We start from the raw sequence: 23043 nt of genomic DNA, 5'->3' as shown, positions 1-23043 counted from the left end.
TTGTTACTTTGGGTTAAGGAAAGATTTCTTAGATACAACACTAAATGCATGAATCCATAAAGAAAAACTGATAAACTGGATTTCGTAAAGATTAAACACTTTAAAAGAAACTGTTAAGGCAAAGAAAAGGTAAGCCCATGGACTGAGACAAAGTATTTGCAAATCATGTATCTTATTACTGATAAAATATTTGTACCCAGAATACATAAAGAACTCTTAAAGCTCAGTTAAGATAAACCAGTTAAAAACTGGTAGAATAGCTAAACAAACTTTTCACCAGAGAAGATACAAATGACAAATTAGCACATGAAAAATGTTCAATGTCATTAGGAAAATGTGAATGAAAACAACAACAATATCCTATTACACAGCTAGTATAATGGCTAAAATTGAAAAATACAACTGACAATACTAGACCTAGCAATGGTAAGGAGAATCTAGAACCCTCTACATTGCAGGTGGGATGTAAGAAAGTATGGCCTCTTTGGAAAACAGTTTTGGCAGTTTCTGTTTAGTTAAACTTTTGTTCAACACACAATCTAACTATTCCACTATCAGTTACCTCAAGAGAAAAGGAAAACACATCTGCACAAAGACCTGTATGCAAACGGTCATAAAGGCATTATTCAAACATACAAAATGTACATTAGCTGATGAATGAATAAACAAAATGTTAAATTCATAAAAAAGAATATTTACATTACTTATAATAGTTTAATGAACTACTAACACATGCAACATGGATGAACCTCAAAACAATATTATGCTGAGTAAACAAAGCAAGATATATAAATATTTATTTTATATGAATTCATTTATATGAAATTTCTAGAAAGAACAAAAGTATAATCAGAAAGTAGATGAGTAATTGCCTTGGGATGGATAGGAGTGGGGATTAACTGCAGTCACAAGGGACTTTTGGGGGTGACAGTATTTAGAGGGTTTGCTTCTGTCCGATTAATGAGTTAACTTAAGAACTGTGTATATTTTCATTTATCACAGGTCTACAATCCTGGAAGGCAACATTTGAGCTCAACACTTTAGTCTTTCTCCATAGTCTAGCTACCTAAATGGTCACTTCTGGCCCTTGTATCATTTAGGACATCCTCCTGAAGTACTCTCTGGTTTGGATCTTACAGAATCCAGGAAACAGTCAACATCTCAGTAACCTCTGACCTCTGGTTTATTTAAGTCTATACCTTCAGCCTGAATAGAACTAAGCAATGATAGAGTAGAAAAGAGAAGAATATGGGGTAGCAGCAAGTAGTCAACAAAAGTTGGGAGTTAGTGAAACCAAGAGGCCAGAGAGGACTGTATTCTGTGATGGACATGTGTCCAAGTGGGAGAAACAAAAAACAGTGAGTTAAATAAATGACTGAGTTAGAGAGAAAACACATGATTAATAGGTAAATTGAGACTCTATGTGAATGTACAAAAAGAAACTTGTTAGAGGTACTGCCTTTCTTTCTTCAGAAGGATCAAGAGTAATGCTAGTAAGCCTAAGGGCCATAAAACTAAGGCAAACAGTTCCTGGGGACTAAATAGAATAAGCAAATAAAAGGCTTTTAGAAACCTTGAAGAAAGGCTTGAAGAAAAAAACTATAATATTACATTTGGTATAACATGACAAATACAGTGGTATACTGGTACTTGATAAAACATGATAGTATACTTGTACTTCATAAAACATAATAGAAGGAATACTGAAAAATCTTTTTTTATCAATAAAAGTCATAAAAAAAGAGTATATTATATAACAATGGAAGGAATACTAGAAAAAAGAGTCTTGTAAGATAAAAAACTTGGGATTGCCTCCTAGATAACAATTAAATTCAAACTCGATAGCTCAAACTAAAAATAAAGAGGGGAAATTAATAAATAAAAATATATTTTGTCTTTGTTTCAGGTTCCTGGCACACAGCTCTTGAAATTTCCTGAATGATAGGGGTAAAACGAGTATCTTTTATTGATAATAAAAGGCCTCTAGATGGCTTCAGGATGACAGCTGGCTGCCAGAGGAACCCAATCAGGTGATTACAGGGGTGCAACTTTCAGCCCCATCCCCAGACCTTCTGGTAGGGAAGAGGGGCTGGAGACTGAGTTCAATCACTAACAGTCAATGATTTAACCAATCACACCAATAATTCAACCTCCATAAAACACTTAAAGGATGGGGTTTGGAAAGCATCCAGGTTGGTGAGCACATCCAGGCACCAACAGGGTGACGTATCCAGAGGGCACAGAAGATCAGCACGCCCCTTTGCCAATACCTTGTTCTATATATCTTTTTCATTTGGCAGTTCCTGATTTGTGTTCTTTATAAAAAAAACTGGTGAATGGGCCTAAAGTGGCTTCCTGAGTTCTGTGAGTCATCCTAGTAAATCATCAAAAATTAGAAGGGAGCTATGGGAGATCCCTATCTGTAGGCAGCTAATCAGAAGTACAGGTAGTCCAAGAATTGCAAATGATGTCTGAAGGGAGGGGAAGTACTGTGTGACTGAGCCCTTAAACCTGTAGAATGTAAAACTAATTCTGGGTGCTTAGTACCAGAATCGATTTGAAATGCTGGAGACCCAGCTGGTGCCTGGAGAACTGGAGAATCCCTTGTCAGTATAGGAAAACATCCCAGAGGGAGGAAAGTTGACAAGCAGAAATCCTATTTTCAAGAATATTCATCACTCACCCCAAAATTGTCTTACATCTTCTCCTTTACCAGTAAGTCCTCAGGCAAATGAGCCAACTAAAAATACCATTATCTCAAAACTCTCTTCACATGTGGGTCTTTAAATTTCATAAAATTTAAAAGTGTAACAACAACAAGAACCTAGATTTTCTCCTTCATACTACATTCTTGTGGGACAAGACTAAAAATAAATCAATATAAATAAATAAATAAATAAATAAGACTTACTAATTAAACTGTCTAACATAGCTACATCCAAATCTGTGGATCTCTTTTGCTGCTGTGCTACTAACTGGCAAAAGTCCTGAGCAGCTCTCACAATATCTGCTTTTCCATCTTCTGGAGCCAGCACTTTCACGGCTGATTGGGAATTTAAAACTGGAAAAACAAACAAGATATTAAATAAAACACCTGTTTCAGGTATATTTCAAAATCAGTTTTAAGAAACATTAAGTTCAGCCCAAAAGAAAGGTACAGGTCTTATAGTAAATGAGAATCATTTAAGCCCTTCAAATTCAGTATCAAAACATTTACTTAGCTACTCTCCTCTGAAAGGACGCACACATTGGTGAATATATTAATATACTGCCTTCTTTTCAAAGTGTTCAGAGACCATGTATCTGTGAAAAAATCTCTGGAAAATAGTAATTATAGGTTAACTCATTCACTTGTCTAAAATGCCATCTACAATTACAGTACAGTTAGTGGTAACACAAGAGAAAAGACAAAAATGAAGATTGTAGAAAAAATGTGTTTCAATGGAATGCGCATTGTCTATGCAGTGCTAGCAGGAGACAACCTTATCAAATTCTCATTCTATGGGAGCTATTTTACAATTGATAGGATTCTAGGTAACTGATATCAATGCCAAATTCTTGTATACAGACATGCAAATTCTCTCTTGTTTGACAGAGTTTCAATTATCTTCACCTAACCCCAAAGAAAAACCAATTTTGCCTCAATTAACATACTCATTTGAATATGTCTGATCTATAAATGTGTTCCTTCTTTGGATTCTCTTTTGAACTGATTATAAAATTTGGTTCCTGGTTACTTATTAAAAGTTAAATAAAATCTTTAATGCGTTCATTTTTTAATATCTGTGAGGGTCATGATTTTATCTATTTCTGAAAATTGTCTTTTAACAAGATAAAGAAAAGTCTAAATCTGATGATTAGAGATGGTGACAATAAAGGTTTAACAGGCAAAATGAACGAAAGAATAACAGAATATGCACTGAACACAAAACACATCTGTATATGTTAGATATTCAATTTTACACTCATGCTTACCTTGATCATCTTTGTCATTACTATTCGCAAACTCTTGTGAGTATTTGGAACAATCTAAGCCCAGAAGTTCCTGCTGTTGTTTTAAAATTTCATCCATCAATCTGGAATTATTTCTTTTGAAAATACCTTAAAAAGCAAAAAAGCAAGTAAATCTCAACTAGGTTAATTTATCCTCCTTAATAATTAATGTTTCTTGGGACACTGGCTCCAGAACTGAACAAACTCAAATGAGGCAGTAATGACAATCCTAAACTAAAATCAAAAAGGAAAAAAACACAAAACTTTGTTAATACAAGAATCTGGCTTCAGGCTAAAGTTAAAAAAGAAAGAGGACAGGGTAACCACTTAGTGTCAATAGGAATAAGATAAAAATTTAGACCTAGAAAGAAATTTTAAGATATATTTACTTGAAAGCTTTATTTACAGATTAAAAAACTGAGACCCAAAGTTCTTAAGGGAACTTGTCCAAGAATTTAATAAACTGCAGCAGTAGTCTAGAGCACACATCTTCCTGACTCCCATTTTAATGTACTTCCCTTGCAGATCTACTATGTGTATTCAATACTATTACCTCAATTTTATTAGTTTTTGTTTTGTTTTGTTTTGGGTTTTTTTTTTCATTTCTGAGAAACTTTATTTCTACTTGATCATCAGTTAGAAGTGGATAACAGAGTTTTAAGTATCGCAGATTACTAACCAAAATGATGTCAAAAAGTAATTTTAAGATGAAAATTTGTTGAAAAAAGTATATTAAATAATTCTTATGAATCCTTTTTGTAAACAATCTTTTTCCCAATGTAAGTATTTCCTAAAGACAGGGTATTCATTTAAAATCCTTATTCCTTCATTTGCATTTTCCTTCACTAGAAAGCAAATAAATAAACCAAGACTATGAAGAAGTTGCCAGATAGCATCCCGTTCTCACTACAGTCCACATCTACAGCACAACTGAAAACTAATATTAATGTTCCTCAGACAAAGCAAATGCCAAAGGGATCCAGATATTACTTATATGTTTTACTCTAAATCTTAGACTATTTCCAAATACTTTAGCCCCTCAATCCTTCCAGACTTCCATTAGTTGGCTTTATTCTATTTTACTAATGTAAAACTGAATTTACATTTGACTGTATAATTTGCATCTCTGTTATAGGATGGGACCATCAGCTACTTTGATATGCATACAAAACCCTGAAGATTTCTTACCTAATACAAATAAACTTCAGAGGGTCATATGAAGCCTCATCAAATTTTATGCCATACAAATATTTACTCTAAACCAAATGACAAACTAATCCTTTCCTTTCTCACTAATTCTATTGCCCAGGAAAAGTGCAAGAGAACAGATCCAAGGCCTCAAACCCACCTAACCTAAGAGGCAGCTACAGGCAGGTAGAGTTTCTCTGATGCTTCATTCTGAAAGACAAGGAGAGGAGGGTCAGTGAGGCCACAGAAAGCAGGGCAATGGAGGAAACAAGGTGCACGCAGACTGCAGGTCCCTCCCAAAGAGAGGGTGGGATACTCCAGCAGTCAGTCTACACCAAGTCACACACTGGTCCAGGTCCCCTCCAAATCGAGCGATCCGTGACAGTCCATGGACTTCCACCAGTTACCTTACTAAATTCTCATTTGGTATATTATAAATGTTCTAAAATCCAAGAATTCAGAGCCCACCCCATCCTGAATTTCAAGAGAGGCTAGGCTGTAAGTCATCTTTTCTGCCGATGAGGGATAAAAATTGCTAAGCAAGCTGATGTAGAAAGTCACAGTGAAGAGCAGGGCACAGGCTTCTACAGGTAACATGATCACACAAGTTTGTCTCTATACTAAGCCCACTCTGCCGCATCTGAGACCGCCTAGCACTTGAGGATGAAGAATGGCAGGAGTAAAAGGTTTAAGAAAAAAAGCCAGAAATAACCTATATCTAGAAACTAAGTTCCAAGAAGACTACAAGATTGAAGACAATGAGCGAGTGAAGTGATGTATAAAGATCAAAAGATGAGGAGACATGAAACAGACTCTACTGTCAGATGATTATTACTGGCTAAGTTCTCAGCAGTCCTAACACCAAAAAACAGTATCACCTGGCTCGGGATGCTCAGGCATCAACCTGACAGACACTGATTTACCTAGATTGTCAAGTAGAGGAAACAGATATGGTTTAAGAGCTCCATAAATGTCAACCACACAGCCTGGTGTAAGAAACATACCATACTTTGCTGAGGTAAACAACACACTTCTGTAGAAAACAGAAATTAGCATTTTCAATGTCCTCTAAAACAATTATTTAATCTGGTAAGTAGGGTCAATACTCTTAAAAATTTCTGAATTAGAATCTCATTGCACTGGAATATGTAAAGGCTCCTTCTAAATTATTACATATACAGCTGCTACCTGCTGAACTTCTGATGAGCAATACTTAGGGCTGGAAAAGTGCACTTTTTACCTATACAAGCATCAGTCTTCTGCAGCATATTCTCAAAACTAACAGCTTTTACGTGGCTTCATTGGTCTCTGCAGCATATTGCCACATACACAACATCTTCAGATTGTGATCTTCAGGTAGGAATGTGAATGGTGCAACCAGAATGCCTGCACATGACTTGGATTTTTTTTTAAGACCCTTTTCACTTACATATTGCCTTTCTAAAGAATATCTGCGTGGCCCTAAGAAAGCGAGGCGGAGGCTAGGTTTCAGAAAAGACAACATTGATTGGCAAATGTTTCATTACATTAGCAGCATACCTTCCACTCTTCAATGTGACTGAAAACAAACCTGTTTACACTATTAAATCCCTGAGAATTTCCTGAGTTGATTTAAATACTAGAGCAAGAGCCTGAAAGCAGTTACACAATCAACACCCTCAGGTTCTCCGCTAACTGGACAGAGTGGTGTAGGTACTGTCCCCGCTAAGAGGAAGAAGCCTGGTTACGTTCCAATTCTAGAATTGTATATTGCTCATGGAGGCCACTGTACTTCTTTGAAACATACGAGGACTCAAAACAGACTAAATTCCAGAAGATGTCACTGTACAATTTCCAATGAGTCCCAATGGAACACAGGCATAATAATTTTTCTGCTCTACTCCAGAAACGGTGACCCACAGCTCCGCCGCCTCTGCCGTGCCTGGGCCGCGGAGCCGGAGACAAGGGCGGGAGAGGCTCGGGGCAGCGGCGCCGAGATCCGGGCCGAGGCGGCCAGCCGAGCCAGCCGGGTACCCTCTCCTCTCCCACCGCGCTCAGCGCCCTTATTAGTTTTTTAACGGTAAAAGGAACTAATATGAAGTATTAGTAAAAAGTATATGTAAAAAGTACAGAATAGACAAAAGTAACAAAACCAAAACTTAGTAAATTAAAACAAAGCATGGAAATACATTACATAAAAAGGTTTTTGATCCTTCAATTACAGACACAAGTAAAAACTACTACAATGTCATTGAGAAAGATGAAGGAACGATGTGACATATATTAATATAAAGCTAATATAAAAAATTCTAGCTAATCAACATATTTCTGGCTATTTTCAGAGGGATAGCTTTCTAGTGGCCATTGCTGTTTTGACCTTTATCAAGTATTCGTACTCCATACTCAGTCAGATCTGACTATATGCAATTCAAAATTTAACTGGGAGAGAGAATGCAATAAATACATATAAAATAACACGGAATCTGCTGAATATGCTGTACTATAAATGGCAACTTGGTAGTGCATCTGTAATAGCAGTTCAAAGATAAAAAAGTAGTTTCCTTTGGTAGGGAAAGTCTGTAAAATAAGCTAGACATGAGCTGACTTAAACAGAAAAAAATGGGAGAGGCTATTCAATTGGAGAATATGCTTAAAAAATTGCACTGAATATATTCAGAAGACAGTCAAATGCTGCTGGTGCGTAGGATTCAAGAAAAGGTCAAAGGAATATGCATAATTTTTATTTCATTTTGCTTACCAAATGGGTAACCAACGATTTCTGAGCAATGTGGAAATATACAGAAATGTATATATCCTTAGGAAAATTAACCTGCAACAGTACAAGGGCAGGCAGCAGGCTACTGCAGCAGTCCATACATAATTTGATGAAGCAATGAAAAAGGATTTATTACAAAGGAAGAATTGAGAGAATGAACAGCACGACTTAATTAAAAGTAAATGGAGAAAATTCTCTGGCCTGAAACGTGGAAAACAGAAAATAACATTTTTTAAAAGTAAGGAAATTCTACAAAGGGAACTGGTTTTAAGGAAAAGATAAGTGTAGTTTTTAGACAGCTGATAATAGAATATTTGGTGGGGAGTTACTATAAAAGGGCAAGAGGGAAGGACGTTCAAAAGAGGTCATATAAGCACCCTGTGAGTAGGAATCTTTGTTTTGCTCACCAGGGGACAGCACAGTACCAGCCACAGAAAAGATTCTTCACAAATAAATGTCTACTGAAAGGTACCTGACAGGTCAGAGACTGGCTGGAGGATTAGGAAAGGCCCCATAGGGTAAGTGACACTTCAGCTGGTCCATTAAGAATAGGAGAACTTTACAAATGCAGGCCTGGGCAGGCAATACAACAAAGGATGGAGGATGAAGATGTGGAGTATATTTGGAAGTCATCCTCCTCAAGGTCAAAGTCATATAGACAAGAAATGATAAATAAGATCTCCAAAGGTAAGAAGACATACATGGAGAAGAGCAGAGGGCTAAGGATGTGGCTTCTTATGAAAGTCCACAATCATAGGACCATAAGCTCGGAAACATAAAAATGAGCATTGTGTAGCACCTATGTCCAGAGCAAGATTAAACAAAAACAAATAGTTCCGAATACAAACAAAATTTGTAAAGGATTAATATCAGGTACTATCTGAATAACAATGTTTAGAATAGTAATACTTGTGTAGCAATACAGATGTGTAGAATAGAATCATTATCCTGAAGTCAATCATAAAATTCACATGTATGATACAAAAGCATATGCTACGAAACAGCATGTATGATAGTTTTATAAATGCTACAAGATTTCCATTTATCTATGCCAATAAGGAAAAAAGGTAATTTAGACCACACTTTGGTCTATACTGTAGGTATTAATTATAGAAGGCATATGAATTTTAAAAGTAATGTAAAATCTCCAAAACACTAATGCCAGGACATAGAAGCTTATTAAAAATAAGACTTAAATAAATTTATTTCTCATATGTGCTAAGATTTATTTAACAGTAACCCAACCTAGGAGCCCTTGCTTTTGCCTGTTCCTATCACCATGATCTCTTCCTTCCATACTCTTGAAGACCTATGCCACAGTTCTCATCAATTCACTCATCTTTACTTCAGCCTCCAGATTACAGTGGGAAAGTTTTTCAGGAACTCTTGCTCTCTCCAAGGCAATGGATGACATTCTTCATCGTCACCACATGGCTGCTACCTCTTAATCTCTATCCTTTCCTTTTCAACCTTTCTGAAGTGTAACTATTAATGCCCACCCTGTTTCCTTCCCAGAATCCTATTCTTACTCCAGCTTGTCTGAATGTCCTCTCGTGGTTCAACAACTCCCAACCTGTTCCTAGAACAGTTGCTTCTCACTCTGCACTGAATTCTCTTCCTCTTTCCACCCCTAAAAGGATATCACTCCTCAGAGTTCCCCTCTCAGCCCCCTCTTTTGGTCCATGTCACCCTCCCTTTCTGATGCTAGTCACTTTAAAACCATTCAGGGCCAGAACAGCATAAAATGAGTGAAATGAAATTTAAGGGGGCACCAAAAAAATCAGTAATTAAGATAAATAATAACTTATTGCATTATCTTTAACAACTTCAATTAATGCAAAAATATCCATGATGAACATTAAAATTTTAAGTAAAAACAGGATCAGCATTTGATTCCTAACACTTCCAGTTCATTCAAACATCTAATATTACCTAGAAGATCTACAAGCATCTGACAATGAACAAATCTAAAACTTGGCAGTTTATCTTTTAAAGTAAGCTCTTAAACACTTATTATTACATCAAGTTTAAAAAAAAAAGATCAGTACTAGAAGTGTGAAACTTATATGCACTTAGGGACAAGGCCTGCAAGAGAATAGACAATATGTGAACAGGAAATACGTAAGGGTGAGAGGACAATGGGTGATTTAAAATCGTAACTGCTGTAAAGCTGTTTATAATAGTGTATTAAAAAATTTCCCTTCTTTTTCTATTAAGGCATACTGCCTGCCCAGTTACCTGGGCATCTTCTCTACTCTCTAGTATTTTCTCTATCACCCCCCAATGCTCTATTAATATGCTAATTCTATATATTAATATGCTAACTCTATATACTCTTCTACAGTAATGTTTCCTTTATCCATTTCCTTCTGTCCACTGTCCCCACTGTTCCAAGCAGTAGTCTTCTTTTATATTACAACCACCTTCTAATGGGTCTTCCTCCCCCTTCCAGCAGGTATCACTAGACTGACAACCAGATTAATAGTCTTTAGGTTCATCTTTAATCTCAGTGTCTTCCAACTTTAATTATCATCAGTGGCTCCCAAAATGCTTAATGTGTTAAGAACAAACTGCTTCGGTATTAATATTCCAGCCTATGTTTCCACACTTGGTGAGTGGAAATAATTTCTGTTTATGAAATAAATGAATCTTTCTCTGTAGTACTGTATCCCCAGCAAATTAGAATTGCCTTACATTCTCCTAAAAACACATGCAGTGATTTCAAACTCCATCCTTTGTTATGTTACCTTCCCATCCCCACAGCTGAAAAATCCTTCACAGGCCAGCTGAAATGTCACTTACCTTCAGGAGTCCTTTCCCAATCCCCCAGGTAGATGAGCCCCATTCCTCCTCTGACTCACATGAACTCTCCTACAGAACTGTGCTCTTACTGAACTTTTATCTACTCAACTCTTACCCTAAGACACCTTTCACATAGCAGGAGCTCAATGTTTATTTAGTAAACCAAATTATCAGTGCACAAAGTGTCACCTAACAACAAAACCTCAACAGACTTGTCACTGACTGGAATTTTTAAGAAGTTTCCAGGAACCTCTCACAAAAAAAGCAGATACTTCCTTATGAGGCAGTTACAAAGTATCTTTTATAAAGAAGACTTTCATGAGGTTATTTTAAACAGAACCTTGGTCTTAGCTGATTTGGTTGAAAAAAATGAAATACACAAGTATAGTTTCTGAGAAGTGCTAAACACATACATAAAGTAATATCAGCAGGATGATTCCAGACACCTCACAGCTTGACCCCCACCCAGAAATCTGATTATACTCTATGAAACTTTGCGCACTTAGCTACAAGCGAAATTATTAGCTTGCAATTTTCTTCAGGATTCAGTCTACATACACACACTTCACACAATACACAAGAAATGCAGCAAGATACTTAGCCTTTGACTAAAATAGGTAATTTCTCTACCTATATCACAGGATATTAGATAAGTTTTCATCATACTTGTAGAGATTCTTTTTCTCATATCATAATTTATCTTCTTTGCCTTCACAGAATCTAAAGCCAAAATAATGTAATAAAGTAAAGAAATGATCACAAAAGTAATTTTTTGTAAAAGGAAATTGAGACTACATTAAGAAATAATTGATCTAAGGGGAAAACATTTACAAATACTCCAATTGTTACAGAAAATACTGGAAAACCTGGACTGGATCACTGACGGAAGAACCAAGAGGCACTCGGAGGTCTTGGAGTGTTGAGGTTTTATTTTACACCGGCGGGCTCAGAGGGGAGTATTCTCCCAAGGTCTGAGCCCTGAGCACAAGCAAGGGGAGCAATTTATATTATCTTGATATGTGGCATTTCGGCATGTGCAGGGTAAAAGAGGAGCCCAGAGAAGGAGGGGAGGAGGGAGCTGGGAGTGCTTTGCCAACTGGAGGAAAAAAGTGGTTTGCTGATCTTGATGGCTGTGTTGAATATTTTCCTCATCAAAATTTTTGAGACAACTGTACTTCACTGAATTACATAGTAATAAGCTGTGAGAATTATTTTATCACATCTTTTTACAGATGAGGAAATGGACCCAGAAAGGTCAAGCAACTGTCCTTGGTCAAGAAACTAAGACTGGCCTGAAATTCTAATTATTCCTGGATTCTAATTATTCGGTTTAGTAACTATTTCTAATGCTGATAAACAAACAATGCTAAACCCACTTTACTATTAAATTTTGAATCGCCCTCTCAAAAAATCTGAACTCTATTAAATATATAAATTTTATTAAATATATTAAATATATACAGCTCACAAATGAGCTGTATCTTTTGAAAAAGCAAGGAGTACAACTCTTTTTTAGAAGATGGTTAAGAAGGTTTCACAGGAGTAACAAATATTTGAATTCTTTAAGAAAGACTTGGGAATCCACATTTTTGCAATAATGATTTAAAGCATTTTACATTATGTTTTGTTATAACTATATCTCATGTACTTTAAATTTCCCAAGTGTAAATATAAACTATATGGAAATAGATATAGAAAAGACACATGAAAGAGCCATTTCTGGAAACACACACACACGTGCACACATACACATACACAATCACACCACAAATTTACATTTCCATGAAAGAATAAAATACGCTAGGAAAGCTGTACCACAGAAAGACTACAGTGTTTTCAGAATTTCTTGATAAACATTAGCTATGCACTTTGGGGACCAAATGTAAACTTTTTATATTCTAAGAAATGAGTCTTAAATTCTAGTATTGAAAACTGTGTAAAACATTCAAAGTTAAACAATAAGGTAAGGTCCCCTAACCCTCCATCCTAACAACTGAACATCCCCAACCTTACCATCATAACACAACTATTTCCAGTTTTTAACTTATTCTTACTCTTTGTCCACATGCATGTGTAATCCTGGTGTGTGTGGTCATGCATTCTGTATCTTGCTTTTTTTTATTTGTATAACATGTATCCTTCCTTGGTGCTAATCTCATGATTATTTTAACAACTGCATTATTTAACAAAAAAGGTCTTTGCTGATTTTGTTCAGCTCTTAAAATATAAGAAAAATCAGTATTACCAAACAAAGATCATTATTACTATTACAGCTACTGCATATTCTCCCAGCATTTAGGTTTTCACCATATTCAAGTGTAACTGGTGAAAAAAATATCAAAATATTAAAAAAAAGAAAAGTATAACTAGTGAGCACAGAAATTAAGTAGAAAGAGGGGCAGTACATGAGGCCAGAGATGTAGGCAAAGGTCCTAAACACAAAGGGTTCTGTGGGCTTTAGTAATGAGCTCAGAAAACATTTTCAGTACAATGGGAAGGTGTTGTCAGAGTTTGAATGATGTTATCAAAAAAGATAACCTTGCTGATGAGTTGAAGAATGGATTATACAGGGGACAGAATAGGAAGAGCAATCAGGATTGCAAAAATCCAGGTGAAAGATAATGAGAATTCAAACTCAGATGGCTGCAATGGAGAACCAAAACAAGTGGCAAAACTGGAATATGTTCCAAGAAGTGAGACCACGGAGGCCTGTCAATAGGTCACAGGTGGAATATGATGTAAGAGAAGACTCACACACAGGGTCCAAGTTTTTACCTTCAGCAATTGGTTGGAAGGTAGTATTTTCTGAGATGGGAAAAACTGTCAGAGAGGTATGTTTGGGGGCATGAAAATTCAAGGGTATTGTTTTAGACATGTTCAGCATTTGAGATATTTAATAAAACAAAAGTGGAGATGTTAGGTACGCAGTTAGATACAGGAGTCTGGAATTACGGAAGAGTTCCAGACTGGAAACATGAATCTGGGTGTGAGCATATAAATAATATTTAAAGTGACAGGACTGGAGAAACTATCTGGGACAGGGTCAGCAAACTACTATTAGAACACAACCGTTCGTTTATGGCTGCTTTTTAGCTATACTGGCTGAGTTGAGGAGGTATCAAAGGGACATATAACCCACTAACCTTACAATATTCACTAGCTGGCCCTTTAAGAAAATGTTTGCTGATCTCTGATCTAGGAGACAGAGTGAACAAAACAAAGACAAGGGCTTATATACAACACAAAATCCTAGGACACCTCAACATTTAGAAGTGGAACAAATGAGGAGATGCCAGACACAGGCTCAGAAGGAACAGGGATTGAGATAGGAAGAAATCCAAGCATACATAGTATCATGGAAGCCAGGAGAGAAAATAGTTCCAAGAGTGGAATTAAGTACGTTCTAGCCATTTAGATTATATACTGTATTTAGGTACCTTATGGAGTCTTTTAAAATCTCTACTATGTTAGTTAAAGTGCCATTTTAGAATTATTTATAGGTTTCAACATTTATTCTATCCTCATACTGAAGCATGAATACATTACTTGCATAATAAAGCCATGACATTATATATTTTTCAAATTAAGGGAACCAAATAACAAGGAGAGTTTAATTAGACAAGTATTCAGTCAGCAGATCTTAACTGCATTCCTTAAATACTGCTTTTTAAAAAATCTATGTGAAATAATCAATTCCATAAAATGAGACTTTTAAAATACACATTCAATAGATCTTCTTTTAAATCAGAAATTAGAGGCAAGGGATGGGAGAAAAGTGAAATAAACACAATCTCTCTCAGTTATAAAGCATTTCACCAGCTATGGAACTGAAGTAGTAATTCTTTATAAATACATGCCATCCTTCAAAATGGCCTACATCTTTTCTTCTTAAACTAGACACCTACATTAAACTACCTAGTGGTTACCCTCATTTAATTTCTCTAACAACCCAATTATAACACCATTAGAGGCAATCTTCACAGAAGAAAACATACTTACGGAGTGCTTATTTAAAATGAAAAAAAAATCTATCATTAAAATTTTACATGACTGAAGTCATAACAAGATGAATCTTATAAGTCAATAAACAATTCTATTTCGAGAGAGAGGCACAGGATACTTCAGAAATCAACAATTACACTGGAATTACACGTTGTCACAAGGCAACAGACATTTGCACAATGGTGGCATAGTATAATGGGATGAGGGCTACATGTGAAGTCCCAGTTTTTCAGCAGGAGAAATGTGTAAAATAAACAAACCATGTAGGCTTTCTCAGCCTCTGGTCACACATTTTAAAAATGAGACTACCTTCACAGACTCTGCTTACCTGACAAAGAAATAGTTCAATATGAAGCACAAGCTTCATAAAGTTAAATTTAGCTGATTAAAAATATAAAATGTGTTCTATGACTCATAAGATGAACATTTATATTAGTAGTATGAAGAAAACTCTATTTGCCTTTTCTTCTACAACTCATTTCTATCACCTGGAGATAACTACCACTTTACCAAGGCTTTAAGATGACTCAACGTAATCGGGAAAAGACTAAAAGTGACCTTACTGTGGTCACAGACTCTCGATGCAAGTCTGTATAGCAAATTAGTTAAGTACAAAAGCTTTGGAAAAGCTGGTTCAAATTCTAGATCTGCTGGTTACTAGATACAGCTTCTTGGCTTTCTAAGTCTCAATTTCTTGATTTGAAAAATTGCTAAGGATTTAATGTACTTCTTTGCATAGTAAGAATTCAACATGGAGTAATTATTACTGTTAAGTAATGCTTTATTTTCATACATAGATTCAGTACTATGGTTAAATAGAAGGGTACTCAAAGAATGAGGTTATTTCGAAAGTTAATGAAAACAGAATAGAGCTTTTCAAAGACAGAGCAAAACTAGGGATGAACCAGTCAAGAGAAGCTACCTAAGAAGTAATAAAACAGATGTACAAGGATCAATGATAGCTTTTTGATGGGTACCTAGAACCTTTGCCAGAAAAAGGAGAACAGGACATTGTAGGATGCTTTGATAACTTTGAAATTATGTACAAGAAGTGAAATACTCCAAGTTGAAGATGAGGAATAGATCCAATACTCCCTTACATGACTTCACATATGAGGGAAGACAAATACTCTAGTTCATATTGGTCAATATATTAAAATGCAATCACTATATTTGGACTTGCAACACTTCTTGCAGCTCTGTATTTCAATTAGAATAGGTAATTAATAAAATCATACTTCCCAATAGCATATGTCAGTATGCCAAGTAAGTAAACTAAGTAAACCAGGGCAAACAATTTCATGCCACTCCATTATTTCAAGGCTTCTGGGTATTCGTGTTGGGACACCAATTGCAACTCAGTTCATTATTCTCATCTACAAGAAATGCTGTCCTTCTTTCAATTCAAAGGAATATATACAGCCTAGCCATTTACATGCATAACATCAAGCTACACACTGCAGGAGAAGCAAAAATGATAGATGGCATCTATGAAGCTCAGGTTTAGTAGGAAAATTTAGACACATACACACAACTACTACTTCACAAGATAGAGAATAGAAGTACCTTTAGATGTACAAAAGTTCTAATGACATTCAAGGATAGAGCATGATTAGGAATGGAATAGTCAAGAGAGACTACGTAAGAGGTCATAGTTTGGATGGCCTTACAAGGACAACTGACAGCCTTTTGACAAGTAGGCAGCCATTTGCCAGGAAAAGGAAGAGGATATTCCAGGAGGAGAGAACAGCAAGTAACCTAAATGTAGATGCAGCAGAAGATATATAAAATGGCAGCTTTTTGTAAGAGATGACTTAGTGAGAAATGGACTGGGTAGGCTGGCTGGGTAGACCTTTCTAATGCCAGTGTGAGAAATCTGTACCCAAAAACCATTTCATAAGACACCTAGAACAGATTTATAACTATGGAAGTAATACAGAAAGAGCAACATAAAAAGATTTCTGTTGTCTTGTTGCTGAGTTCTCACACAGAAAGCAAATGCCTTTTTCTGGATCACTCAAATTTACAGTAAATAATACTAAGACCCTACCCAGATTTCCTAACTCATGAAAAGGAAAAGGAAAAAGGAATAATTTGATATGAAGCAAGTAGTAGAGTATCCTTTGATTTGTGTTAGGGTCAAACTACAGTGTGCAAAAGCATCATATAGGTAGTTTGATAAAAACAGAGATGCTCAGGTCCAACTCCCCCAATTCAGCCTGATCAGTAGCTGTGTTTAATCTATTTTCTATAAGCATCCTTCATGACTCATTCATAGGTGGTCTGCGGACCAGTTTTGAGAAATACTGCCCTAGCATAGCTCTGGCATGGCTCCAACACAGCTGGGCAGTAAGAACAAGTTTCAACACTAAAGATAATAATGCCTATCCAGACAACCTGTAGCAAAACATGCTTCAAGACCCAGGGAAGCATAGCACCCCTGTGGCTGGCTGTAGCATCAAAAGCTACCAAACTCCAGTTTTTGTACCATCCCAACCATAGACATTTCTTAAATTATAATCATGTAGACAAAATAGCCAAACCTCCTTACTAGAATTCTGAGCTCAAGAAATTCTGGAAAAACTCCAATTTCTGATAGATGAAAGAATTATTTACTGGCAGAAATTATTATAATCAAGAAATATTGCAGGCAAATAAAAATAAAAATAAAAAGATCAGTTTGCTAGCAGAGTCAAACCAAGATAAATATCAATAGTTTTTTTTTTTCCTCTCTTTTTTTTTTTCTAGTTTATTTCTTTACGTCCCCTTTCTTTTTCCCCACCCTTATCCCTCCCTTCTCTCCCTTTCTCCCCAGTCCCTTTCCCTTTGGTAACTGTTAGTCCATTCTTAGGTTCTATGATTCTGCTGCTGTTTTGTTCCTTCAGTCTTTCTTTGTTCCTATAGTCTTTGGGTTTGAGGTGAGTCTCCTGTAAGCTGCATAGGGATGGGTCTTGCTCTTTTATCCATTCTATTATCCTGTGTCTTTTGATTGGTGCATTCAGTCCATTTACATTTAGGGTGATTATTGAAAGATATGACTTATTGCCATTGCAGGCTTTAGATTCGTGGTTGACAAAGGTTCAAGGTTAGCTTCTTTAGTATCTTACTGCCTAACTTTACTCACTTATTGAGCTATTGTAGACACTGTCTGGTGATTCTTTATTTTTCTCCCTTCTTATTCCTCCTCCTCCGTTCTTTGTATGTTGGTTGTTTTATTCTGTGCTCTTTTGTGCTTCCTTTAACTGCTTTTGTGGGTAGTTGATTTTGTTTTTTGCTTTAGTTAGTATTTGGTTGGTCTGCTTTTTTTGCTGTGATTTTATTTTCTGTGGTGACATCTGTTTAGCCTTAGAAGTGCTTCCATCTAGAGCAGTCCCTCTAAAATGCCCTGTAGAGGTGGTTTCTGGGAGGCAAATTCCCTCAACTTTTGCTTGTCTGGGAATTGTTTAATCCTTCCTTCATATTTAAATGATAGTCGTGCTGGATACAGTATTCTTGGTTCAAGGCCCTTCTGTTTCATTGCATTAAATATATCATGCTATTCTCTTCTGGCCTGTAAGGTTTCTGTTGAGAAGTCTGATGATAGCCTGATGGGTTTTCCTTTGTAGGTGACCTTTTTCCTCTCTCCAGCTGCCTTTAAAACTCTGTCCTTGTCCTTGATCTTTGCCATTTTAATTATTATGTGTCTTGGTGTTGTCCTCCTTGGGTCCTTTCTGCTGGGAGTTCTGTACACTTCCATGGTCTGATCGATTATTTCCTCCCCCAGTTTGGGGAAGTTAACAGCAATTATTTCTTCAAATACTCTTTCTATCCCTTTCTCTCTCTCTCCTTCTTCTGGTACCCATATAATGCGGATATTGTTCCTTTTGGAATGGTCACTCAGTTCTCTTAATATCATTTCATTCCTGGAGATCCTTTTCTCTCTCTCTGCGTCAGCTTCTATGCATTCCTGTTCTCTGGTTTCTATTCCATCAATGGCCTCTTGCATCTTATCCATTCTGTTTATAAATCCTTCCAGAGATTATTTCATTTCTGTAATCTCCCTCTGGACGTCTGTAATCTTCCTCCGGACTTCATCCCTTAGCTCTTGCATATTTCTCTGCAGCTCCATCAGCACAGTTATGAGCTTTATTTTTAATTCTTTTTTCAGGAAGACTGGTTAGGTCTATCTCCTTCTCAGGGTTTGCCTCTGTGATCTTGGTCTGTATCAATTTCTTCTGCCTTTTCATGGTGATAGATATATTTGTGGGGAGCTGGGCATGTGTTGGGTAAGAGAAAGTCCCTTCTTACCAGTTTATGGCCTTCCTCTCCTGGGAGAACAGTGGCCTCTAGCGGCTTGTGCTCGGCAGCTGCGTGCAGATGGGTTTTCTGATCTTGCCCGGCTGCTATGGAGTTTATTTAGCTCTGCAGTTGCTGTGGCCGTGACCTGCCTCAGGCTGCTGCTCCAATATGGCGGAGTAACAGGCGGGAAACAGGTGTCGGACGGGAAACAGGCGGGAGGTTGTTTATCGTGGTGAGGGGCCTCTGAGCTGTGCTGCGGGGTTTCGGGCTCCCAGAGTTCCCTGGGATTTGCAGCTGCTGGGCTAAGTGTCCCAGGGCGCTTCCGTCCAGCTGTGGGGTCCCTGTTCCTTTAAGACTTTCAAAAAGCACTCGCTTTTCTTTGTCCCGGGTGCGCTGGCTGCAGGGACCCGCTCATAGCTCTTACTGTCCTGTTTCCCTAGTTTCCAGCACCCCATGCATGCACTGTGTGTCTGCACACCGGTGTGGATGGCTGGGACTGGGTGTTCAGCAGTCCTGGACTCCCTCTCCCTCCCCGCTCTGACTCCTCTCCTCCCGCCAGAAGCTGGGGTGAGAGGCGCTCGGGTCCTGCCAGGCCACGGCTTGTATCTTACCCCCTTAGCGAGGCGCTGGGTTCTCGTGGGTGTGGATGTAGTCTGGCTGTTGTCCTGTGTCTTCTGGTCTCTCTTTTAGGATTAGTTGTATTTGTTGTATTTTCAAAAATATATATGGTTTTGGGAGGAGATTTCCGCTGCTCTACTCACGCCACCATCTTGGTTCTCTCCTCAATAGTTTTTTTAGTCTATGAATTAAATGTAATTACATCCAAGCAGAATTATTATCAATACTTATTTAAATACAAATATTTTTGGGTGGAAGAGTACAGGACAGGGAAAAATGTAAGGTGGTACAGTAGGTTGTCTCCAAAATGGTTGCCATTAATTCCCCCTTCCTCCACACCTCCTACCTCCCTCCAACCTTTCTGCACAAGCCATTTTCTCATTGAAAAGAAAAGTCTATTTCACCATTTTCTTAATTTGGGGCAGACCTGTAACTTCTCAGTCCAAGAGAATACAGCAAAAGTAACACTGAATGATATCCAAAGCTAGGTCTTAGAAGCCTTGTAAACCTTGGCCTTTGCCCAGGTCTCTGGGAACATGCTCTGGGGGAAGTCACCTACCACCTAACCACCCTGAGGCCACTATCACATGAGAAAGCCCAAGCCAACCATGTAGAAAGACAGGAGTGAAGACAGATAGCCAACCTGCCCTCACCTATTTCAGCCATCAAGAGCCAGGAGCCAGATGTAAGATGAGAAAGCTTCATGTCCCAGCTGCTATCTGAACTACCCAACTAAAACCCCTACACTGTCGTTTCCAAACACTGTGCTTCTGGGTACCCTACAAAGCAATAGATGACCAGAACAGTCACCAAGCCTTCTCCCCATCTCATTTCTCGACTTTTCATTACACAAATTTAACTACTACATTTACTGTTCCCAATGCAACTCAATGCTGTTGTTCAGTTTAGTCTGACATGGATGCTGCCAATAAGGAATTCTCCATTCTCACTCTCACACACACACACACACACACACACACACATACAAATACTGTACTGTTCATACTAATCCAAATTTAAGCTATTTCTTCCTTTCTTACTATGGGCATATGGAAGTAACCCTGTTTCTTCACAGGGATTATTCTACTTTTTCTATCCTTAAACACAGGCTTTACCACTTAGCATTTATGTATTAGCTTGTATTAATTTTTAGTAGTTATCACTAACTTGATATAGCTTGACTCTTAAGGACACCATTTCCTGTACTTCTTTGTATCCCAGTGCTTTACCACAGTATTCAATAAATGTGGCATATATGAGTACATCAACAGGATTTTTTTTATAAGCATATATGTAGAAATAGGCTTAAATAAACGCTTGCAAAAACTGAATAAAACTTTAAGTATCTATACTTCCCCTGAAAAAAGACATTATTTCTCGCATATCCACATGGCTTATTCCAGGTCTATACCCAAAAATCAATGAAACTTTTCTTGGCCACCCTACTTAAATGTGTACCCCTTCTTCTACCACTGAATTTCAACATTCCTGTTTTTCTTCCCTGCTTTACTTTCCTCATTGCACTTATGACCTAATATACATACTTTACTCATTTACAATATTTGTCAGACTTCCACTGAAATCTGAGTTCCTTGAGCACAGGGATTTTTGTGTTTTGTTCACTGCTGCACCCTGTGCTCGGAACAGAACCTAGTACTTAATAGAAGCTGAACTGTCACCTGTTGAATGAATGAATGAATCGGAACCAAGAATGGGTAAATCGAAAGTGACTTACTTCAGATAATGAAAATTATCCCTTAAAAAATAATTCAAACTGCTTTTATAGTAGGGCACAAAGTGCCCAAAATCCACTCACTGAAAATGAACCTTAAAAACTCCTTCAGGTTATCAGTCGACACTTGGTTATCTTGACTTCTTCCTTTTCATTAACAATCATTTTTCTTTTAGCAAATAGGACACAGGATATTTCTGAATCACATCAGTTTTTCAGTAACAGAAATTGCTGGAACAAGGAAGTGTGGCAATATTATCTGTGTAAGCAGGCATAGTCACCTCGTTGAAGTACTGAGCTATAGACGTTTTTCTTTCCTAATGGAAGGTAAAGGTACTTGCTTTAAAAGAATCACCTGGATATAAGTGAGTCACTTGTAAGTTATTTCCCCACATTGCTTAATGGCCTTAACTGATTTCCATTCTGCTTCACTTATTTTTTTACCCCAGGAAATTTTTCTGTTGCACTGGTTTAAGCAAAGTTTGTTTGTGTTGCTTCCTAATAGTCTTGTGATTTCTATTAGTGTGCCGAGTTCCTTGGCAAGTTCCACAAAATGTCAGCCTCGAGTATATTAAACTTTACCTACAGGGTAAGTTATCATTTGAGGATATGACAGGCAATTGAGCCACGATAGTCCTTGCTGACTGCCAGGAAGGTGATAGGTGAATCAAAGATTAACAACTGGTAAGAGTTACTACCCAACCTTGAGCTACACTTTCTGACAAAACCCCACATACTTAAACCTACTTATCTGACAAAGATTTAAAGGTAAATACCAAGTTGTAGCTGCTGTGATAAGTAACACTACATTATTGATAAGAGAATAAAATATTAGTTTTCCTTCCTTTATATAAATACTCCTTTATCATTCTTGTCAGCACATCTTCGTGTCCAAGGAAATCCCACTGCCTCAGGACGTGACTAAAACTCAAACCTGACATTCAGAGCTTCCCCAACCTTAACCTCCTAACTCATTCTTCAGTGTTCAATTTAAATCCTATCTCTTCTGTGAGAACATCTCAAGTTTCTTCATTTAGAATTTTTCTTCCCCCTTCTCATAGTAGTTACTTATTCCCAACATTTCCTGTTACTAATCATGTCACCTACGTTGGCGTCTACTCCTCACAAGCCTGAGAGTCCATGGAATTAAATGTAAGATTCCAAGAAATGTGCCCAGCACAGTGTTTAAGATTTGTAGCCACCCAATTAAGTTTTGAATTTTCTTACTTACAAATATATCCTATAGTGAAATTCATTTCCTCAGTCAAAACTTATGGGACATCTGTTATTGTGTCAAGTACTGCACTGGCCACTGAAGATGAAAAACTGCACACCACTCCAGACCTCGGATGACAGAAGCTGACCATTTTCCTTTCTGACTATCCAGTCTCTCTCATACTTTTCATAAACCAATTCAAATTCTATCTGGCCCCAAACCACTCAGCTTAGCTTATGCATAAATCCTTCATAGCCTGACTGGGACTTAAGACAGTGCCTTGAACCTCTGAAAAAACACTGATATAACAAAAGGGCAAATAAACGGAAAATCCCAACTGGCTAAAATTCCAATCTCCCTATTACTACCTTTGCAACTTTGGACAAATCAGTGAATGTTTTTGATCCTCATGTCCCTGATTTGTGAGACAAGGGTATATAAATACTACCCACCTTAATG

At 37.2% G+C, this 23043-nt stretch overlaps 1 protein-coding gene across 1 annotated transcript in view; it reads right to left on the bottom strand.

Annotated features, from left to right (window-relative positions):
* The window catches only part of NUS1 (NUS1 dehydrodolichyl diphosphate synthase subunit), a 36679-nt gene that overhangs the window by 12863 nt on the left and 773 nt on the right, over positions 1–23043 (bottom strand). Inside the window, exons 2-3 of the mRNA XM_036993340.2 lie at positions 3976–4101; positions 2912–3061 (exon numbers count right to left, since the gene is read on the bottom strand). Of these exons, the coding sequence (XP_036849235.1) occupies positions 2912–3061; positions 3976–4101 (276 nt within the window). The remainder of the gene's footprint in view (positions 1–2911; positions 3062–3975; positions 4102–23043) is intronic.

This window comes from Manis javanica, chromosome 13 (genome assembly GCF_040802235.1).
Source record: "Manis javanica isolate MJ-LG chromosome 13, MJ_LKY, whole genome shotgun sequence".
Taxonomy (NCBI): Eukaryota; Metazoa; Chordata; class Mammalia; order Pholidota; family Manidae; genus Manis; species Manis javanica.
Note: the sequence above shows the minus strand (reverse complement) of the source record. Positions and strands in the feature narration are given on the sequence as shown.